Source organism: Rhinolophus ferrumequinum, chromosome X (assembly GCF_004115265.2).
Source record: "Rhinolophus ferrumequinum isolate MPI-CBG mRhiFer1 chromosome X, mRhiFer1_v1.p, whole genome shotgun sequence".
NCBI lineage: Eukaryota > Metazoa > Chordata > Mammalia > Chiroptera > Rhinolophidae > Rhinolophus > Rhinolophus ferrumequinum.
The window spans coordinates 47358167-47376684 of NC_046284.1; the positions used below are offsets into that span (position 1 = coordinate 47358167).

Consider the following 18518-nt stretch of genomic DNA (forward strand, 5'->3'; position numbering starts at 1 on the left):
CAGAGATACTAGCTTCCTTTCACTTAATCCCACCCTCCATTCTTGCTCCCCACAGAAGAAAGTCGTGGTGGTAATTTCAATGTCAAATTCTCTACACAAGCTTAGTTTTAACACAACCACTTTTTCCAAAACCTCAGTCTTTTCCTTTGATTTGATCTAGTCACAATCTAGATGCTTGGTAGTTATCTGCATAATTAAATCTAGCAAATAGCTGCTTGAATATTTAGCCCCTTAATAGTTCACATAGAAGCAATAAATATCTTTCAGTTATTCATCTCTTCAAAATTTGCTCCCAGGTAATTCCACAGATCGACAATGATATGTGAGGCCAAGTCACATAAGCTTTAAAATATAATTTATTCATAAATAATTCTGAAATAAACTTATGCAATGCAGTATAGAGAGGTAGGTGGAATTGGCATAATTCATAAAAATAGGTATGTCCAATTAAGAATAAATATAGGAAACGAGGAAGAAAAGGATTTGAAATGTATCACGCTTTTCTTTATGTTCCTTTTAAATGTCAAGGATTTAAATTACTAAATATAAACACAGTACCCCGAAAGGCATTGTTAATAATTATTAGTGCACAAAAGGAAAAATATTTTTAACCTAACTAGATCCAAACATTGAGAGCAGGAATGATGAATCCAAATGATACTGTGTGCTCAAGAGTATTTTTTGATTCAAGTAAAACATGTGGTTAGTATGGAGCATCAAACTATTTATAATACTTTGTTATTTGTATATTCCAGAACAATAGTGAGAGCCTAAACAGAGAACACTAAATCATTTCATCAGACCAATGCAAAGACAATCAAATACTATTTTCTGGTGATAATAGCGACCAATTGCTATGCAACTGATTGTATGATAGTATAATTAATCGGCTTAAGGTCTTAAGACTACTGAAATAAGTGGACCAACCACTTCATGGTCATATTTCAGTTATTTAAATGACCATGTAGTAATCTAATGGGTTAACCTGTAAATTCAATCCCGCTATCATTATAAAAATGGAATAGCTTATTAGTATGAGAAAACAATATTTCCTCCCAGAGTAACAGAAATGAGTGTAAATGATCAGAATATCAGTAGAATTGAATTTATGCCCTTTCTGAAGTATGCCAGAATGATAAAAAAAAAAAAAGATAGAAAACATTAACCATTTTTTTCAAATTTTTTAATTTTTTGTCAGGGCTGTTTTGCCACTTTTCCTCCTTACTCATGCAGTTTCAGAAGAAATTAACAAAATCTAACTCTCTTTTCAGAGTTGCGGTGACTTCAAGAGTTTCCGTTTCCAGGATATACAAAGCTTTGGCACTGTCACATTCCACAGGATGGGGCAAGTTCAGCAAGAGCTTCCTAAACAAAACAAAACAAAACAAAAATGATATAAATACATAGAAGCAGCTTCCTAAAGTGATATCAAGAGGACACCACTTTTAATAAGGTAATGGAAAACAATATATACCATCAGAATATTAGGAACCAAAAAACAATATTTAGACAGTATAAGTACTGGATCAAAAGTACGCCTAAATAATGCACATAGTCTACCAGTTGTTTGGCCTTAAAAATCCAAGCAGGGGTTTTGACCCCTCTCCCCCCATTTTTCTAAATTGACCTCATTTTGCATTATATAAACAGAGCTTCAGGCTATGTTTATAGGCATAGACATAGAACCATTGCAACTTTAAGTTGGTTGCATAGATCTGTTGCCAGTCATACTTATGTGTAGATGGAATGTGACTGTCTGATACAAATCTGAAAATTGGAATGGTTCTATAAGAATTCTGCTAACACAACTTTAGGCTGAGTCTCTACTGCACGTGTAGTTATTGAAACTCAGGCCTGGAATGATTTCAATATCAGATCAATGAGAATGCTTCTGTGTGCTTGGCTTCAGGTTCTTTCTACTATACATTGAGAAATTGCTGGGCTTATTTTGCAGTTGATGGCCCAGTTGCTGGATAGCTGCATGCTTTATATACATGGCTGGGATGTGACATCCATAATTCTGTCATAGTATTATGAATCTGAATTATGCATGGAGTTGGCACATGCTGGTATCTGAAGAAAATTAAATGCGTGAAATACTTGTTACCTCACATTCTCAATACAAAACTTGAGTATCTCTATAAAAAGTGGACAGAAAAGATCTTTTAGAAGGTATAAGATCCAAATCGGTAAAAGAATCTGGTAATTTTGAGGGGTACTTATTGAATACTTGTATAAAGAACTAGTATTTGAAAATAAAACCCTTGAAAATCAATTGCCTCTTTACTCATTTGCAAAGACCTAAGTTCAGGACACTGGACTCAATAAAAGTATTTGTCACACATCTATGGAACCTGAAGGAGAAATTTTCTATGATTCTTCTTCCATTCCAGATATTTGGGGTAGGAGAAAGAGCTCCCTCCACCTTAAGTAATGAAATCATGATGTATTTTAATGTTGCCTGTAATATTTGACATCTCAACAAAAGAGTTGGTGCAGAAATCTTTAGAGTCCATCGTTTTAAAGTTGTTAACAATATAGCTCGTGGTAGAGTTAGATTTGCTTTATCCCTTATTCTACAAATGGTGACATATTCATTTTAAAAAGAAAGCAAAGCTCTGTGGTGGTAGCTTCACTGCACTGAAAGACAGCTATAAATCAGCTGAAGAAGGAGTTCCAATGATAATGTGCACTTCTCTGCCCAGAGAGAAATAAATTCAAAGGAGACAGTTAGTGGCCATTGGGATGATCCATCTGTCCCTGCATTTCTGTCTAGTCTTTAGTAATAAGGCTTCACATGCTAAAATTTTGAACAAAACAAACTGCAACTTATTCAGGCTCTTAGGAGAAGGAAAGTATTTTTGTCTCATCCATTTTACTGTCTGACATCTGAAGTGACATCTATATTTAAACAAAATAAAATTCCACAATACTTAGCCATGTACAATTCACTGAAGGACAGGGCTATATCTTACCTTGGTGTCCCCCCCACCCCAAGTATTGGCAGAAGACTTTATAAATGTTTGCTGAGTAAATAAATAAATGAATGAAAAGCAAATCAGACACCACAAAATGATATTTAAACAACTGCTATAGATTCGTACTATAAAATATGAACAAACTCTTAAACCCAAATACCTCTTCCTTTACACTTTTTGGGGTTTTCATTTATATCTTTCTTTCTTTATTTTTCAATTAAAGTTTATTGGGGTGACAATTGTTAGTAAAGTTACATAGATTTCAGATGTACAATTCTGTAATACATCATTTATATATCACATTGTGTGTTCACCACCCAGAGTCAGTTCTCTTTCCATCACCATATATTGGATCCCCTTTACCCTCATCTACCACCTCCCTGCCCCCTTACCCTTTGGTAACCACTAAACTATTGTCTGTGTCTATCAGTTTTTGTTTGTTCATTTGTTTGTCTTGTTCTTTTGTTGTTTTCAGTTTTATATACCACATATCAGTGAAATCATATGGTTCTCGACTTTTTCTGTCTGACTTATTTTGCTCAGCATAATAATCTCAAGATCCATCCATGTTGTCACAAATGGTCCTATTGCATCTTTTCATACCGCTGAATAGTATTCCATTGTGTATATATACCACAACTTCTTTATCCATTCATCTATCGAAGGACATGGATAAATGTTTTCAAATTTTTGGGGTAGATACCCAGGAGAGGGATTGCTGGGTCATATGGTAATTCTATTCGTAATTTTTTGAGGAACCTCCACACTGCCTTCCATAACGGCTGCACCAGTCTGCATTCCCACCAACAGTGGATGAGGGTTCCTTTTTCTTCACAGCCTCTCCAACACTTGTTACTATTTGCCTTGTTGATGATAGCCATTTTAACTGGTGTGAGGTGATATCTCATTGTGGTTTATATTTGCATTACTCTGATGATTCATATGTGTATTGGCTATTTGTGTCTTCTTTGGACAAATGTCTATTCACGTCCTCTGCCCATTTCTCTTCCTTTACATTGATAATATATTTGCTTTTTAAGAAGCTACAGTTTAGGCAGTGATCAAATGTTTATCCAGTGCCAACTTTCATTAGAAATTACTCAAATACAAACAATAATATATGAAAGTAAAAAAATTATCTATACAGTGAATTCTAGTGTAGAGACTTACATGTTTACACTTATATTAGAGAATTCAAGTTGATGTCCCTTTCAAGGGATTAAATAAAGGACAACCTTGCTCTATGTGTATTCAAATAATGCAGTTTTTATTTTGTGTAGTTAATAAGTGATTCGATTCACATATCCGGGTTAAAAACAGACATGGCCTGTTTAAGGTTTTCTATTGGAGACATAATAATTTTCAAAGAAAGTGCAGAAATAACTATTGAGCTGCAATTCACTATTCCATTTAGAAAACTTCATGTTAGGTATCAATGTCATTGAACATCAGTCAATTTGAAATTAATTTAAAGTAAAGGAGCACAGCAAAGGTGAGAATAATCTAAAGCAGTACTAAACCAAAATTGATTCATACTTGTCTTTAGAATGTGTTTTTACTATCACATTTAAGGAATTCATTTATGATATTCTTAGAATTCACTTTGAAAAATAATGAAAGCCCATATGAAGACAAAAGTCAGGAGATTTGTTTATTTTGATTGTATAATGCTAAATACCTGGGTATTACTAATAATTACAATGCAATTGATTATCATTTGATTGATGGTACTAGTCAATTCAGTGAAAATGAATTCACTTGCTCTCTGCCTTACAGATACATGAATAGAATGTCCTCTCTTATCTTTCTTGAAGCAAGTAAACACAGTTTTACAGGGTGTCAAAGTTAGAAACTAAATAAAGTAGATATGAGTATAAATAAACTCAAAAACAAGACACATTTCCAATAATACAATTTCAGATAATAGCATGGCTCCAAAGAATGCTCCAGTGTTAAAGAGATTTAAAAAGAACAAAAACAAAAACAAAAACAAAACCTTAATTCTATCTTGTGTCTTCTATTTTAATTAATGATTTTTTTTCTTAAGAGATTAAGTACAGTATGATTCAAATGACCTAGTGCAGCCCACATTCTGTGTGGAAAAGTGTCTCTGTGTGAGTCTTTCATTTAGTGGGCTCTGATAGATATCTGGAACGACATCATAGCCAGAGCAGCTGCCTAAAGATTGATGGAGATAGTGAGAACTGCTAGGGGAACGGAAATTAACTCCATGGTGTGTAGCTATGTGTGTGCTTTTAACAAGCGCACAAATACCACGGAAGATTGATTGTCCATTTAACCAACTTTCCTCGCAAAGGTTGGGTGGAAGAATAAATGTGTGCATAATATGCAATGAAAAAATTACAATACTCCTTGAATTGAATGGTAGGAATAGTGAATGCAATTTTTATAACATGAGACATTTATTTTGTGAGAATACACTTCAAAATTACTATATAAGTAATGAGGAAATATTTTATGTATATTCATCCGTAGATCATTTTGGGTTAAAAGCATGTGCTGTAGAAATCAAGGTTAAGCTATGTATGTACATTGGGTTGTTTACACAGAGAAGTCTTTCATATGAGGGGGCTACATTTTTTTGAAGCCCTAAGATCAACAAAGGAGAATTGTAGGTACTGATAATGGAAAGAAGAGAATGTAACAGCAGCTGACTGCTCCCCACACCCAGTTTGAAATGTTGAGTTACGGAGAAAAAAACCACTGCAATCAACCAAAGTGTGTTCACTGCTATACATCCAGATGAAATGTGAACAAAGCAGTGAGATATTTAGATATTTTATCTAGTACACACCGGTTTCCATGGATTTCTGCTTTACACCATTAGTTTTGAGTGAGAGGACTAATTTATCCAAGTTTCAGGATAAATATTTCATATCAATTTTATTGTATGTACTGTGTTTGGGGGACATGATTTGAATCTGTGTAATAACAAGATTATTTTCAAAATATCAAAATGTTTAATTGAATCATTCCATTATCATCTGTATTATTTTAAAATGTATTCACACAACTTGAGGATCTAGTAATAAATTAGCTGCTAGAATTTTGTTTTAAGTAATTGATGACAAGACTTTTTGTTGATTTTTAGATGAATATAATCAAACTAAACCTTGGAGCCTCCCACCATACCCAAAAAGTTTAAAGACATTGCTTCTCTTATGCCATCACTGTACAAAACAAACAAACAGACAAAAAAACAAACCAAAAAAAAAAAAAAAAAAACACATGCAAGATTTACAATTTAAGGGATTTTTACTTCTAGCTATTTTTCCTGGCAGATAAGCCAACTGCATCTGAATGTCAAAGACTGTGTTTTGGTGGTATCAACCTATTCCAAATGTACTGATGCACAGTAGGAAAAATATCTAGGTATTCCCAAATATATTTATGTTTATATCATGTAGATCAAAGATCTGAATGACTGATTTTTTCACTTTTCTTCAGACTTTAAGGGTGATGCAAAATAACTATGTACATTTTTTTAAAGAATATTGACTAAACATTCATTAATATTATAACACATTATTCTAGTTCTAAGTTTTACTCACTTATTAGGAGTACGAAGGTCAAGGATCATTTCCTGGATATCAACTTTAATTTCAGAAGGGTTGGTATTTGGCAGTTTGATTTTAACCTGAAAGAGAAAATGAGAAAATACTGTTGTCTTGAAGAAAAGTTAATTTGAAGAGCGTGAGTAAATATGGGGAAATGAGAACTAATATTTATTAAGCACTAACTATGTGCCAGGCTATGCCCTTTCCTCATAACAATCTTGAGAAGCAGGGATTATTATCCCCATTTTACAGACGGAGAAACTTAGATACAGTGAAGTTTAGTGAGTGGCCCAAGGTCTATCTGAGTAAGCTATATGTAATTTGACTAGGTCTATTTGATTCCAAAGCTATATTGAAACACTTTGCTTACTTGCTTGTAACCTTCATTGCCTGAAGGTGCATACCAGCACACCTGCTAGAGTTGGGGACCTTCAACTGCCTTTATATCAGTGGGCCCCTGTGTATAAAAAATAGTTAGTTCTCATGTTGGGTGTAGGTTGATGATGCCATCTTATACTCCTGGTGTAAACCCCCATACCACATTTCCTAAAGAAGTGTAGGAGTCCAGAAAAGTTTATAACATAACAAAAGAGAAATAAAAATATGACCCCTACACATAAAATGGGACTATTTATTGGTTTGGTAAGATTTCACTTAAAAATGTTTCATCAAAATTACCATGTGACCCAGTAATTCCACTTGTGGGTATATACCCAAGAGCATTAAAAGCAGGTATTTAAACAAAAATATGTACATAAGGTTTTTGTTCACAGCAGCAGTATTCACAATAGCCAAAAGGTGCAAACAACCCAAAGTGTATCAATTGATGAATATGGATAACCCAAATGTGAAATATCCATACAATGGAATATTATTCAGCCATGAAAAGGAATGAAGTGCTATTACATGGATGGACCTTGAAAACATTACGCTAAGTGAAAGTAGCTAGGCACTAAAAGCTATATATTATAGGATTCTATTTATATGAAATATTCAGAATAGGCAAATACATAGAGATTAAAAACAGATTGGTGGTTGCCAGAGGCTGGGGAGGGAATAAAGATGAGTGACTATTTAATGGGTATGAATTTCCTTTTGGGTTGATGAAAACGTTCTGGAATTATATATTGGTGATGGTTGCACAACACTGTGAATATACTAAATGTCACCAATGGTGATTTTTATATTATGTGTATTTTATCACAATACAAAGACTCATCTCCCACTTTAATTATCTTTCTGATAGAAGTCTATCTATCTATCTATCTATCTATCTATCTATGTATTTGAGATGATATGGCATATGGTTTCCAAAAACAAAGAAAAAACAACCAAAGGTTAAGGTAAATTATAAAGCCTTATCTAAAATGAGCTAAAAGACTTGAACTATTGGACATCTGGTGATGTCAGAGCTGGACTGACAGGGATAAAAGCCGTAGGTTATGAGTGAAATACATATCAAATAAGTAATGGGAAAAATGGAATTCCTTATAAGGAGCTTAAAATAGGCAACAGTACTTTTGCAGTATAAAGTATGTGGACCACCACATGTCTGTGAGTTATAGCTTATTTTATTATATCTGTATATAAAAACTATTTGTAAATAGAGCTATAGAGGTCCTGCTATCTAAATATATTATATGGTTAATATTTTCATTAAACAAAAAATTACCTCCTAATTCATATTTTGAAAATTCAAATGTTTATAATTAAAGATGCTTTAAGGGAGAGAAATGGAATATTTCTCAAAGAGGTAGTTATAGGTGCTTTGGCTCAAAGTAAATGAGCATTTTATTGGACAAAGAAAGACCAATTTTTCTGTAATAACACTGAAATCTGACAGTCGAGTTGAGACGTTCTTTAGTTGCAGGATGACTCATGTCACCTGGACCAGAGGATACAAATATTTCTTTCTTTAGTGTAAAATGTTTAGATCTTTCAAGGGAAAATATTATTTCCCCAGGGTATGAGATGACATTTGAGGGAGGAAAAAAATTATGAGTTCTATGAAATTTAGATACAACTTTTGGGTAGAACTTCAAAGTGGTTCTTGAAATCATTTGCAACTCTAGGGAAGTGTAATTCAGAAACAACAATTTTTCCTCTTGAGGAAATTAAAATTGTGTAATAAAATGTCACAATTTCAGAAGAGGGATAGGAGAAAGAACAAATTAAGTGAAATGGTACACATTAATATCTTACAAGATAGAAGATTCATTGAGGAATCTTAAAAGAAAAACTCCTCCTGAAACATGAATCAGACTTCTTTAGAGATACTTTTAATGAACACCTGGAAAAATGGACATGATTATTTATTGACTTCTAACTGATTGTACCCAAGACTTAACTTGTCCAACATTAAAAAATACAGTACGTCACTGACCAAGCAATTAAAGGGATTGATATGCCTTTCTTTAGATAGGCAACAAATTGAACATACTTTAAAGACTAAACTGTTTTAATAGGCAAAAAAGAAAAACTGCTAAAAATTTCATTGGAAAACTTGCAACCTTTTGGGAGCTCAACCTTTGGAGTCAAACTTGGGATGGAATTCTGGTTCTGTCACTTTAAGTTATTTACTGTTTGTTAGTTATCTATTGTTACATAACCAAAACAAATCACACCCTCCAATTTATGACTCAAAATAACAATAAACATTTATTGTCTCACACATTTTCCATGGGTTAGGAATTTGGGAATGGCTTTGCTAGGTAGTTCTGACTTAGGGTCTATCATGAGATTGTAGTCAAGATATTGGCTGGGGTCACAGACATTTGAAGGCTTTATTGGGATTAGAGGTTCTGCATCCAAGATGGCTTGCTCACATGGATGTTTGCAGGAGGCCTCAGTTCTTCACAACAGGGACTTCTCCATAGGTCTTAAGGGCTGCTTGAGTATCCTTATGACACAACAACTGTCTTTTCCCCAGAGTACATGATCCAAAAGAACAAGGCAGAAGCGATGCCATTTTTTAATGTAGCCTCAGAAATTATATTATTTTATTTCTGTAATATCTCATTGGTTATACAGCTCAGCCCTATTCAGTGTGAGAGGGGACTGCACAAAAGGGAAGAATATCAGAAGGTGAGAACCTTTGGGAGATATCTTGTAGGCTGGTTACCACACTATCCACCACTAACTTTAGTTCAAACCTCTGCCTTCTTGCCTGGTGAATAAAAAGTAACAGAAAAAAGTTCACTAATTTAAGGTTTGTGAGATTCTTTCTTCCCAATTTCAGTTTTTCTTCAGGTAAGTAGTCAGAACTACTCAGTCACTCTCTAGGAATTAACTTTGGGACTTTCCTGAAGATAGGTAAAGGTACGTCAATTTGCTTACAAGTTATTTTCATGGTCCTTCATTTATTCTCCTCTGTGTGTTGTAACAGAGCTGGCTTAATACACTAAGCCTTTTGGGGGGGCATTGGTGTGGAATTATCATTTTGAGTTTTAAATTTCCTCTTTCTTACCATGTTCTTATGATAGCTTTAGATGACAAGATGGTTCTTGAAGAGATCATATTCCTATAATCTCTAAGTTATTAATACAGGCTCCCTAGCTCCTCAGATAAATGTCTATGATCATATTACATGGTGTTTGAAAATTGAAATGGGAAGGCCAAATAGCAAGTATTCCAAAGAGGTCATACATTCTAGGTTTCCTCATGAACTGTCATTCCTGAGTACCAGAACAGAAGAATAACTGAAACTATCTTATATGAAACTTGACCGATCTCTACTGCTTATTGAAATTTCAGTGAAACTTAAGATGTACAGAAGTGTTTGGCCTGACACTTGGAAGTTGTTCTTATTTAATTTATGGGTTCTAGATAGCTCACCCCCAAACACTCACAGCCTCACCACCACTGTCTTGAGACTACCAGAATTTAATTCATTATATTTTTATCTTTACTTGTCAATAAAAACAAGAAGCCTCAGATTCTCATGTCCGTCCCTATCACTATCACCTAATCATCTGGATCTTATCTCCTATTTTGTTTACATTTCCTACCCCTTCCACTAGGTCCTCTGGAACACATAGTACATCCCTTATCTCATAAGCCTCTTTGAATATTCTCTTCAACTTCTTAATCTAACTGAAATCTAGATCTCCCTTAGTGACACTGCTTCCCTTATAGTCTTCTCAGTTGGTGCCTGTTTTTTTTTCTTTCTCCCATCCCCCTTATATCACAGGGCCTGCCTCTTCCTTCCAGCTTTTTAAATAAATCTCATGTCTTCACACTATACCACCAATTAACCTCCTCGCTGCAATTATCTACCAATTCCTGGGTCTTACCCCCACCCTAATTTCTCTAATAGTTCTTTGTTCTCCATTGATATTTCTAACATTAACTGCTTCTGTCTTAAATCTTGGTGATTTAAATATCCACTTAGATGACTTTTCCAACGTCCTAGCCTTTCTTCCTCATCTCCTTCAAGTCTTTGCACAAATATTGCCTTCTCAGTGAGACCTTCCCTGACCACATTATTTAAAATTACAGCCACTAACAACCCTAGTACTCCCTATCACTTCCCCTTGCTCTTTTCCTCTTCATAGCATTTACCAACTTCCAATATACAATAAAGTTTACACACTTATTTTGTTCATCTATCTCTTGCACTAGAAGGTATGCCCCGTTGAGGGCAGTAATATTTGTTTTTTGTTTACTACAGTATCTTCAGTGCTTAGAACAGTACTTGACACATCATAGACATTCGATAAATATTTGTTGAATAAATGAATACATGAATGAATGTAAGGGTGGTTCGATATTAAGAAATTTAATATAATTTACCAATAATCAAAACTGAAAAATCATATGATCTCCACAAATATTAAGAAGTCATTTGTTCAAATTCATCATCCATTCTTGCTTATAACTCTTAATAAAATCAGAATAGATAAATAGTTTCTTAACACATAGCCCAAAATTCAGTACCAGGTTGAATGAGGAAACACTAGAAACATTCTAATTAAAGTGAGAAGTACAGGGGCCGGCCCGGTGGCTCAGGCAGTTGGAGCTCCAGTGCTCCTAACTCCGAAGGCTGTCAGTTCGATTCCCACATGGGCCAGTGGGCTCTCAACCACAAGGTTGCCGGTTCAACTCCTCGAGTCCCGCGAGGGATGGTGGGCTGTGCCCCCTGCAATTAGCAATGACAACTGGACCTGAAGCTGAGCTGCACCCTCCACAACTAAGATTGAAAGGACAACAACTTGACTTGGAAAAAAGTCCTGGAAGTACACATTGTTCCCCAATAAAGTCTTGTTCCTCTTCCCCAGTAAAAATTTAAAAAAGTGGAGTACAAAATAATGACCAACATTTGCCACTATTATGTAATGTAATTCTGGAGGTACTGATGCAATTAAACAGGAAAGAAATAGGCGGCAGAATTATCATTATCTGAGGGAGGAAGGAGCATTCCAAGTAGAATGAACAGCAAGGAATCAGGAAATAACTTGATATATTGAAGGATCAGAAAGAAAGCCAGGGTAGCTAGAACATAATGAACAAGGAAGAAAATGTGGCATCAGATGAAACTGAATAAGTAGGTAGGGGTCACATCATATAAGGCTTCATAGGTCAAGATAAGGAGTTTGGATTTTGTTATAAGTGCAATAGGAAGCCGTTGTGGGCTCTGAGCAAAGAAGTGACCTGATCTGATTTACTTTTTGAAAGAATTGCTCTAAACATTGCGGAAAGGTTGCAAGGAAAAAAGAGTAGAAGTAGGGAGATGAGTCAAGAGGGAATCATAATGGTCCGGTGACGGATTAGGGTGGTTTGGAACATGATGGTAGTTGTGGTGGTAATGAAAATTAGATGGATTTAGAATATATTTTGAAAGTAGAGCCAATAAGACTTGCTGATGGATTGCATATAAGGTATAAAGGAAAGAGGAATGAGGGATAATTTAGGTTGTTAGCTTGTGCAATTAGGTGGATGTTGTTGCATTTCCTGAAATGAGGAAGATGTATGCGTATGAGAAAGAGGTATGGGGAAGACAATTAAGAGTTATGTTTTGGACATTAGATTGGAGTTGCCTATTAAACAAGTGGAAGATGTCAAGTACGCAGTTAGTTATATGAGTCTGAATCTCACGGCAGAGGTCAAGAGTAAAGAGATAAGTAGTATTTAAAGCCAGAGGGCTAGATGGGAACAGAATAGAGAAAAAAGAGATATTTTTCAGAGACCTAGAGAACTTCAGGCAGGAGAGGAAGAGCCAGTGACTTGGGACCAAAGGAGGTGAGGAATGCCCAGTGATTTTTGAAGGGAAACCAGGAGAGAGTGGGGTCATTGAAGAGAAAAAGGTGTTTCCAGAAGGAGGGAGTAATCAACAGGGTTTGATACTGCTGAGTAGTCACCCTCATACCTTAAATCTCTTTTTTTTCTAATTTTGTGCAGGGCAACTCTTCATTTTTCAGAAGTGTCCCTCTTATTGCAGGACTTAGAGCTTCCCTGGCTTCTGAGTACTAAATGCCAATAACATCCTGTTATTGCCTTCTCAGTCAGACCCTCCCTGACCACACTATTTAAAACTGCAGCTACCACCAACCCTAGTACTCCCTATCACTTCCTTAACCAAAAATACCTTCATCCATTTCTAACAGTCTTCTTTTTTTATTAGTTTCAGGTGTAAAAAACAATGTAATAGTTAGACATTTACACCCCTAACAAAGTAATAACCCCCTCCCACAATCTACTACCCCTCTGACATTGTATAGGGCTGTCACAATACCATTGACTCTATTCCCTATGCTGTACTCCACATTCTGTGACCATATATATATATTAAATTATAGTTGACATTCATTGTTATTCAGCTTCAGCCTCAGGGATACAGTGCAGTGGTCAGGCATTTACACTGTCCCTGAAGTGGTCTCCCTAATAAGACAAGTGCCCATCTGACACCCTACAAAATCTTTACAACATTATTGATTACATTCCCCAAATTGACTTTCGTAACCCTGTGGCCATCTTGTGGTTACCAATTGTGCTTTCTAATCCCCTCACCTTCTCTCTCATCCCCACTCCCCTCCCATCTAGCAACTTTCAGTTTTTTTCTCTATATCTCTGAGAAGGTTTCTGACTAGTTTACCCATTTATTCTATTCTTTAGTTTCCACATATATCCCCTCAGGCAAGGGAAGTAAGAGAAAAATAAACATATGGGATTACATCAAACTAAAAAGTTTTTTCACAGCAAAGGAAACCATCAATAAAACAAAAAGGGATCCTACTGAATGGGAGAAGATATTTGCCAATGATACATCTAACAGTCGTGGGGACCCATACCATGATTACTTTTTTTACTGTTTGTTCATTAGTTCTAGTGACATACAATAAGCACTCCATAAATATTGCCCAAGTAAATGAATGGATCTTTGTCATCAAGTGAAAAGCATTCTTGTGTCTCCTATCCTAAAATTTTTTTCTAAATCCTCTCTCCTCAACAACCATCTCCTCTTTTTCTTCCTCATCATTGCTAAACTACCTCAAAGAACAATCTGTATTTGCTGCCTTCTCTTCTTCACTTCCTATTCACTTCTTGCTTCCTATTCACAACTCAGTTTTCTTCAATCTGGTGTTGCTTCCTGAAGCTACTTTCTTCCAAAGGTCACCAAATACTTCTAAATTGACAAATCTTAAAGTTCTTTCTGCACCCCAATCCTGCTTTACTGCTCTATAGCAGTACATACTATTATGGTTTCCCCCATCTCTGTATATGCTTATTTTAGTTTCTTTTATTTTATCTATCCCTCAAATATTGGTATTTTCTAGGGTCAATATATGAGTCTGCTTGCATGGATTCAGAAGTTTCTGCCAGTTCAGGTTCAAGGATGCCCGACCATGTGATTCAGATATTTTGACCATACCTCATCAAAATGACAGTACCAAAATATAAAATTACTGATTTTTATTACCAAGTAATATGTATACGAAATCTTACACCCTTATTTCATTCCTGACCTTAAGCCCATCTCAAACTCTCTCTTCCCCCAATCTCTCTCTCTGTTGCTCTCGCTCTAGCTCTCATTTTCTCTCTATTATAGGGAACTTTCATCTTCAACTCTAATTTTAGTATTATTTAAAAATTTAAATATATCTTTCATAATCAGAAATATATTACATCTATACAAGTAGGTTAGCTTTTAAAGGGGTATTCATCCCTCTACCATCATTATGAAAGAATGTTATGATATTAACTATAAATGTATGTATATTACTGAGATAACTACTAGAAATTTAATTGAAGGTTTACTGTGCTGCCTGGAGCTGATAATAAGGAATTTTATTACAGCTAAAATATCCTTCTTTCTGCGACACAGTCTGATATATAACCAATCAAATAAGGTTAGCATAATCAGAATGCCTACAAAAAAGGTGTTCATCCTCTAGAATTTTAAATGGAAAAGAGAATCCATTTCATTATCAAGCAGCCAAATCTATTTATTCACTAAAAGTAAATGAATATGACTGCTTTAGCCTTAAGAGAAAAATCAGGATTTGAGAAGCAGACCATGCAAGAAGCAAGTGAATTCTCAGAGGATGGGCAGACACTTTGCTCAGAATGATTGATAGCCCTTTCTGAGATAAATACTTGTGATAAACACATGACTCTTGGTTGTGTCTGCCAGATGGTGACTGATTCCTATCCCATCCCTGACTGTCACCTCACTCTCAGTCAGATTTAGAGATGAAGTAAGGCTCATATCCCAGTGAGGAGGTGACAATGAAAAAAAGGAAACTTTTGGCTTGTTTTTTAGGTTACATCAGAAAGTCCCCTTATCAATATAGATTCATTAAAGTAGGAGCACCAAAATATTATGTATCCATTGTAGCTCAAAAAGAGTATCAAGCTATATGCAGGCTGCTTTTCCCCTCTCCTAGAACAAAGGATGGGTCAATTTGGCAGAATATCAATAACCCTAGCCCTATTCATTTTTGGATTTTAGAGATTAGCTATTCAACAACCATGGGTGAAAATAGGAATCCACTGACATTCTTCCCCACTGCACCCATCCCTCTTCCTGCCAAAAATAGTCCTATGGGGAAGCCAGGCTATCTCCCTACATATTTTTGATACCTAAAGTTCCTTTTCTCACACTCCCCGACTGGCACCCAAGAGGTCAGGTACCTCAGTCAGCCCTGTTTCTCAGGGGTAAGGAGGTTCCCATTCTTTCCTATTTTGTTTTGATGACAGCTTTTTGGCTACCCCATCATTGTTATTTATATCTCTAAAGCCATGCTACAATCCCAACCTCACTTCATTGATCCGATTCCTCTTAGTTTCCAATACTAGGACTGGAACTGAAGGAAGAATTTATAATGTCTCTGACGCCCTCTCAAGAGCTACTTACTCTGTCCCAAGTGAGTGCCATTTCTGCAAGTTTCCTAGTATCCCTTTCAACACCTGCCTTCTCCAAGCATACACATGTTACTAAAATCAGTTCTACTTCATTCCAAGCCCAATTCAAAGCCAGCACTCTCTGGTAATATATTCTGACCCCCTCAAAGGGCAAACACAAACTTTGAAAATCAACATCTGCAGTCCCTGTTTTTGAGTTCCACACAAATTTGTATTTCTAACAGCCTGCTGGACACTTCCAATAAAATTTCTTACAGGCAGTCCAAATTCAATATAGCCAAAACTTAATATTTTTCTCCTAGAACTTTGTCTTCTTTCTTTTGCATTCTATACCTGATCTCTACAACCTAAACAAATCCATCCTTTGTTTACTCTTAATCCAAAAGTAGTAGACATTAATTGTAAAAAAAAAAAAGTAGAAAATTCAGATGAGCAAAAAGAAACAAAAACCATTTCTAAGACTACTATCCAGAAATATACCACTTTACATTCCCATATCTTGATTAATGTCATCACTACTCACCTAGCCACCCAAGCTAGAAATCTGACTTTTCTTTCTCCTTTACAAGTCACATTCAACCACTTTCTAAATCATATCAATACTACCTCCAAAATGTCTACTGAAGTCATTCTTTTCGATCCCCATTGTCATAATCCAGGCTTTCACCTGAACTACTGCAATTGTATATCAACTGGTTTTCCTATCACCAGTCTTCCAAACTCACACTCATCTCCTACTATAATCTCCACCAAATACTTCACCATAATCTGCCACTAGAGTTGTTCCAAAATATGAATCTAATTGTTTAACTCACTTGCTTTAAAACATTTAGTAAGTCTAATGCCCACAAAATAAAGTCCAAATTTCACGATGTCTTACTCTGCTTAGGCTGCCATAACAAAATACTACAGACTAGGAGTGCCAGAAATGCCCGCATGGTCAGGTTCTGGTGAGAGCTCTCTCCGTGACTTGAGATGGATGCCTTCTCACTGTGTGCTCACATGGAAGGGAGAGAAGCAAGGAGAGTAAGATTTCTTATGTCTCCTCAGATAAAGGCACTAATATCATCATAAGGGCCACATCCTTGTGACCTCATCGAAACCTGATTATCTTCCAAACACTCCATTTCCAAATACTATCACACTGGGGGTTAGGGCTTCAACATATGGATTTGGGGGGAACACAATTCAGTCATGGCACATGGTACAATATTCAAGGGTTTTTACAACAATCTCTAAGCTGCCTATTCTATTTATATTTTATTACTCCATGCCAGTGCATTATAGGGCTCCAAAAACATCAGGAATTGTTCTCAAAACATAGCATATACTTTCATAGCACTATGCCTTTTGCTCATGCTGTTCACTCTGCTTAGACAGCTTTTCCACCCTAACAAACTATTATGTTCTTTGAATGTCCAGGTCAAATGCTACCCATATTAGGAAGTCTGCTTGGGCTTCCTCTTCTTTGCACCCCTATCACTTTGCATATACTTCTATCAAATTCAAATTGCCTGGGTTCAAACTGTAGTTCTGTCAGATTCTAAATGTGTGACCTTAAGCAAGTTACTTAACTTCTTTGTGCTTCAGTAACCTCATATGTAAAATGGGGATAATAGCACTGATTTCATAGAGTTCTGGTGTGGGGATTAATGAGCTATGTGCGAAGTTCTTAATGAAATGCTTGGCACCTAGTAAGTATTACATAAATTGTTTGCTACTATTATTATATTAAGTGAAAACAATCAGGATAAAAACTTTTATTCATAGACTGTAAATGTAGGAAAATGGCTCCACTACGACATTCTGGCAACCTTGCACTATCCACATAGGCCACGTTGGCAAGGCTCAACTGTGATCTGCCCCAGGTCTTGGCAGAACATCCTGTGATTCTCTTGGAATGAGAAGATGGGCAGTCTTGTGAGGCTGTTTCTTATCAGTGTTTCTACCTTGTTGGAGGCCCCCTGTCTTGCAGAAGGCTGCCAAGAGCCAGTTTCCCCTCCTATTACCTGGTTCCAGTAAGGCATAGGATTTTCTGTCTCCCTCCCCTTGGGTATAGATGCAGGCTATAAAACAGATTAGCTGCAGTCTAGAGTGGGCTCTTCATTAACAGAGTGCTCCACTGCTCATGTCATCTGTCATCTGGCCCCTTCAGTTCGATGTCGTTGTTGTGTGGGGCAAACGGACATGGGGAGCTGACACCATGCTGATCTTATGTATGTTGTCTGTGTGTAATGAACTATATCCATTTGATCTCATTGCTTCCTTACTGGATAGATCTCTGAAAGTCTGTGCTGCTGCTTATGGACTGCTTGATCTTTTGACAATAAGCTCCTGGGGACAAGGAGAAACTTATCTATTTTGTTTAACACTACACATATCAAGTATCTGGCCTACAGCAAGTGCTCAGTATTTGTTAAATAAGAAAAATATATAGCAAAATATGATAAATATGTATTCAAGGATATATAGTCAAGGATAAATATCAAACCCATTATAGTGAGAGCGTTGTGGGGAGGCATGGAGATTATAGAGGAAGAAAGAGAAAATAAAATATAAAATAAAATAAAACAAGGTAGGGGCATTCTACTCATGAGGTTTG

At 35.9% G+C, this 18518-nt stretch overlaps 1 protein-coding gene across 2 annotated transcripts in view; it reads right to left on the reverse strand.

Annotated features, from left to right (window-relative positions):
- Positions 1-982: 982 nt before the first annotated feature.
- Positions 983-18518, reverse strand: part of DNAAF6 (dynein axonemal assembly factor 6) — a 35285-nt gene continuing 17749 nt past the window's right edge. Inside the window, exons 6-7 of one of the 2 annotated variants that reach the window (XM_033114468.1) lie at positions 6551-6636; positions 983-1365 (exon numbers count right to left, since the gene is read on the reverse strand). In XM_033114468.1, coding sequence (XP_032970359.1) covers positions 1236-1365; positions 6551-6636 — 216 coding nt within the window. In that variant the 3' untranslated portion in view covers positions 983-1235. The remainder of the gene's footprint in view (positions 1366-6550; positions 6637-18518) is intronic. The other variant, XM_033114458.1, reaches the window with a different exon arrangement.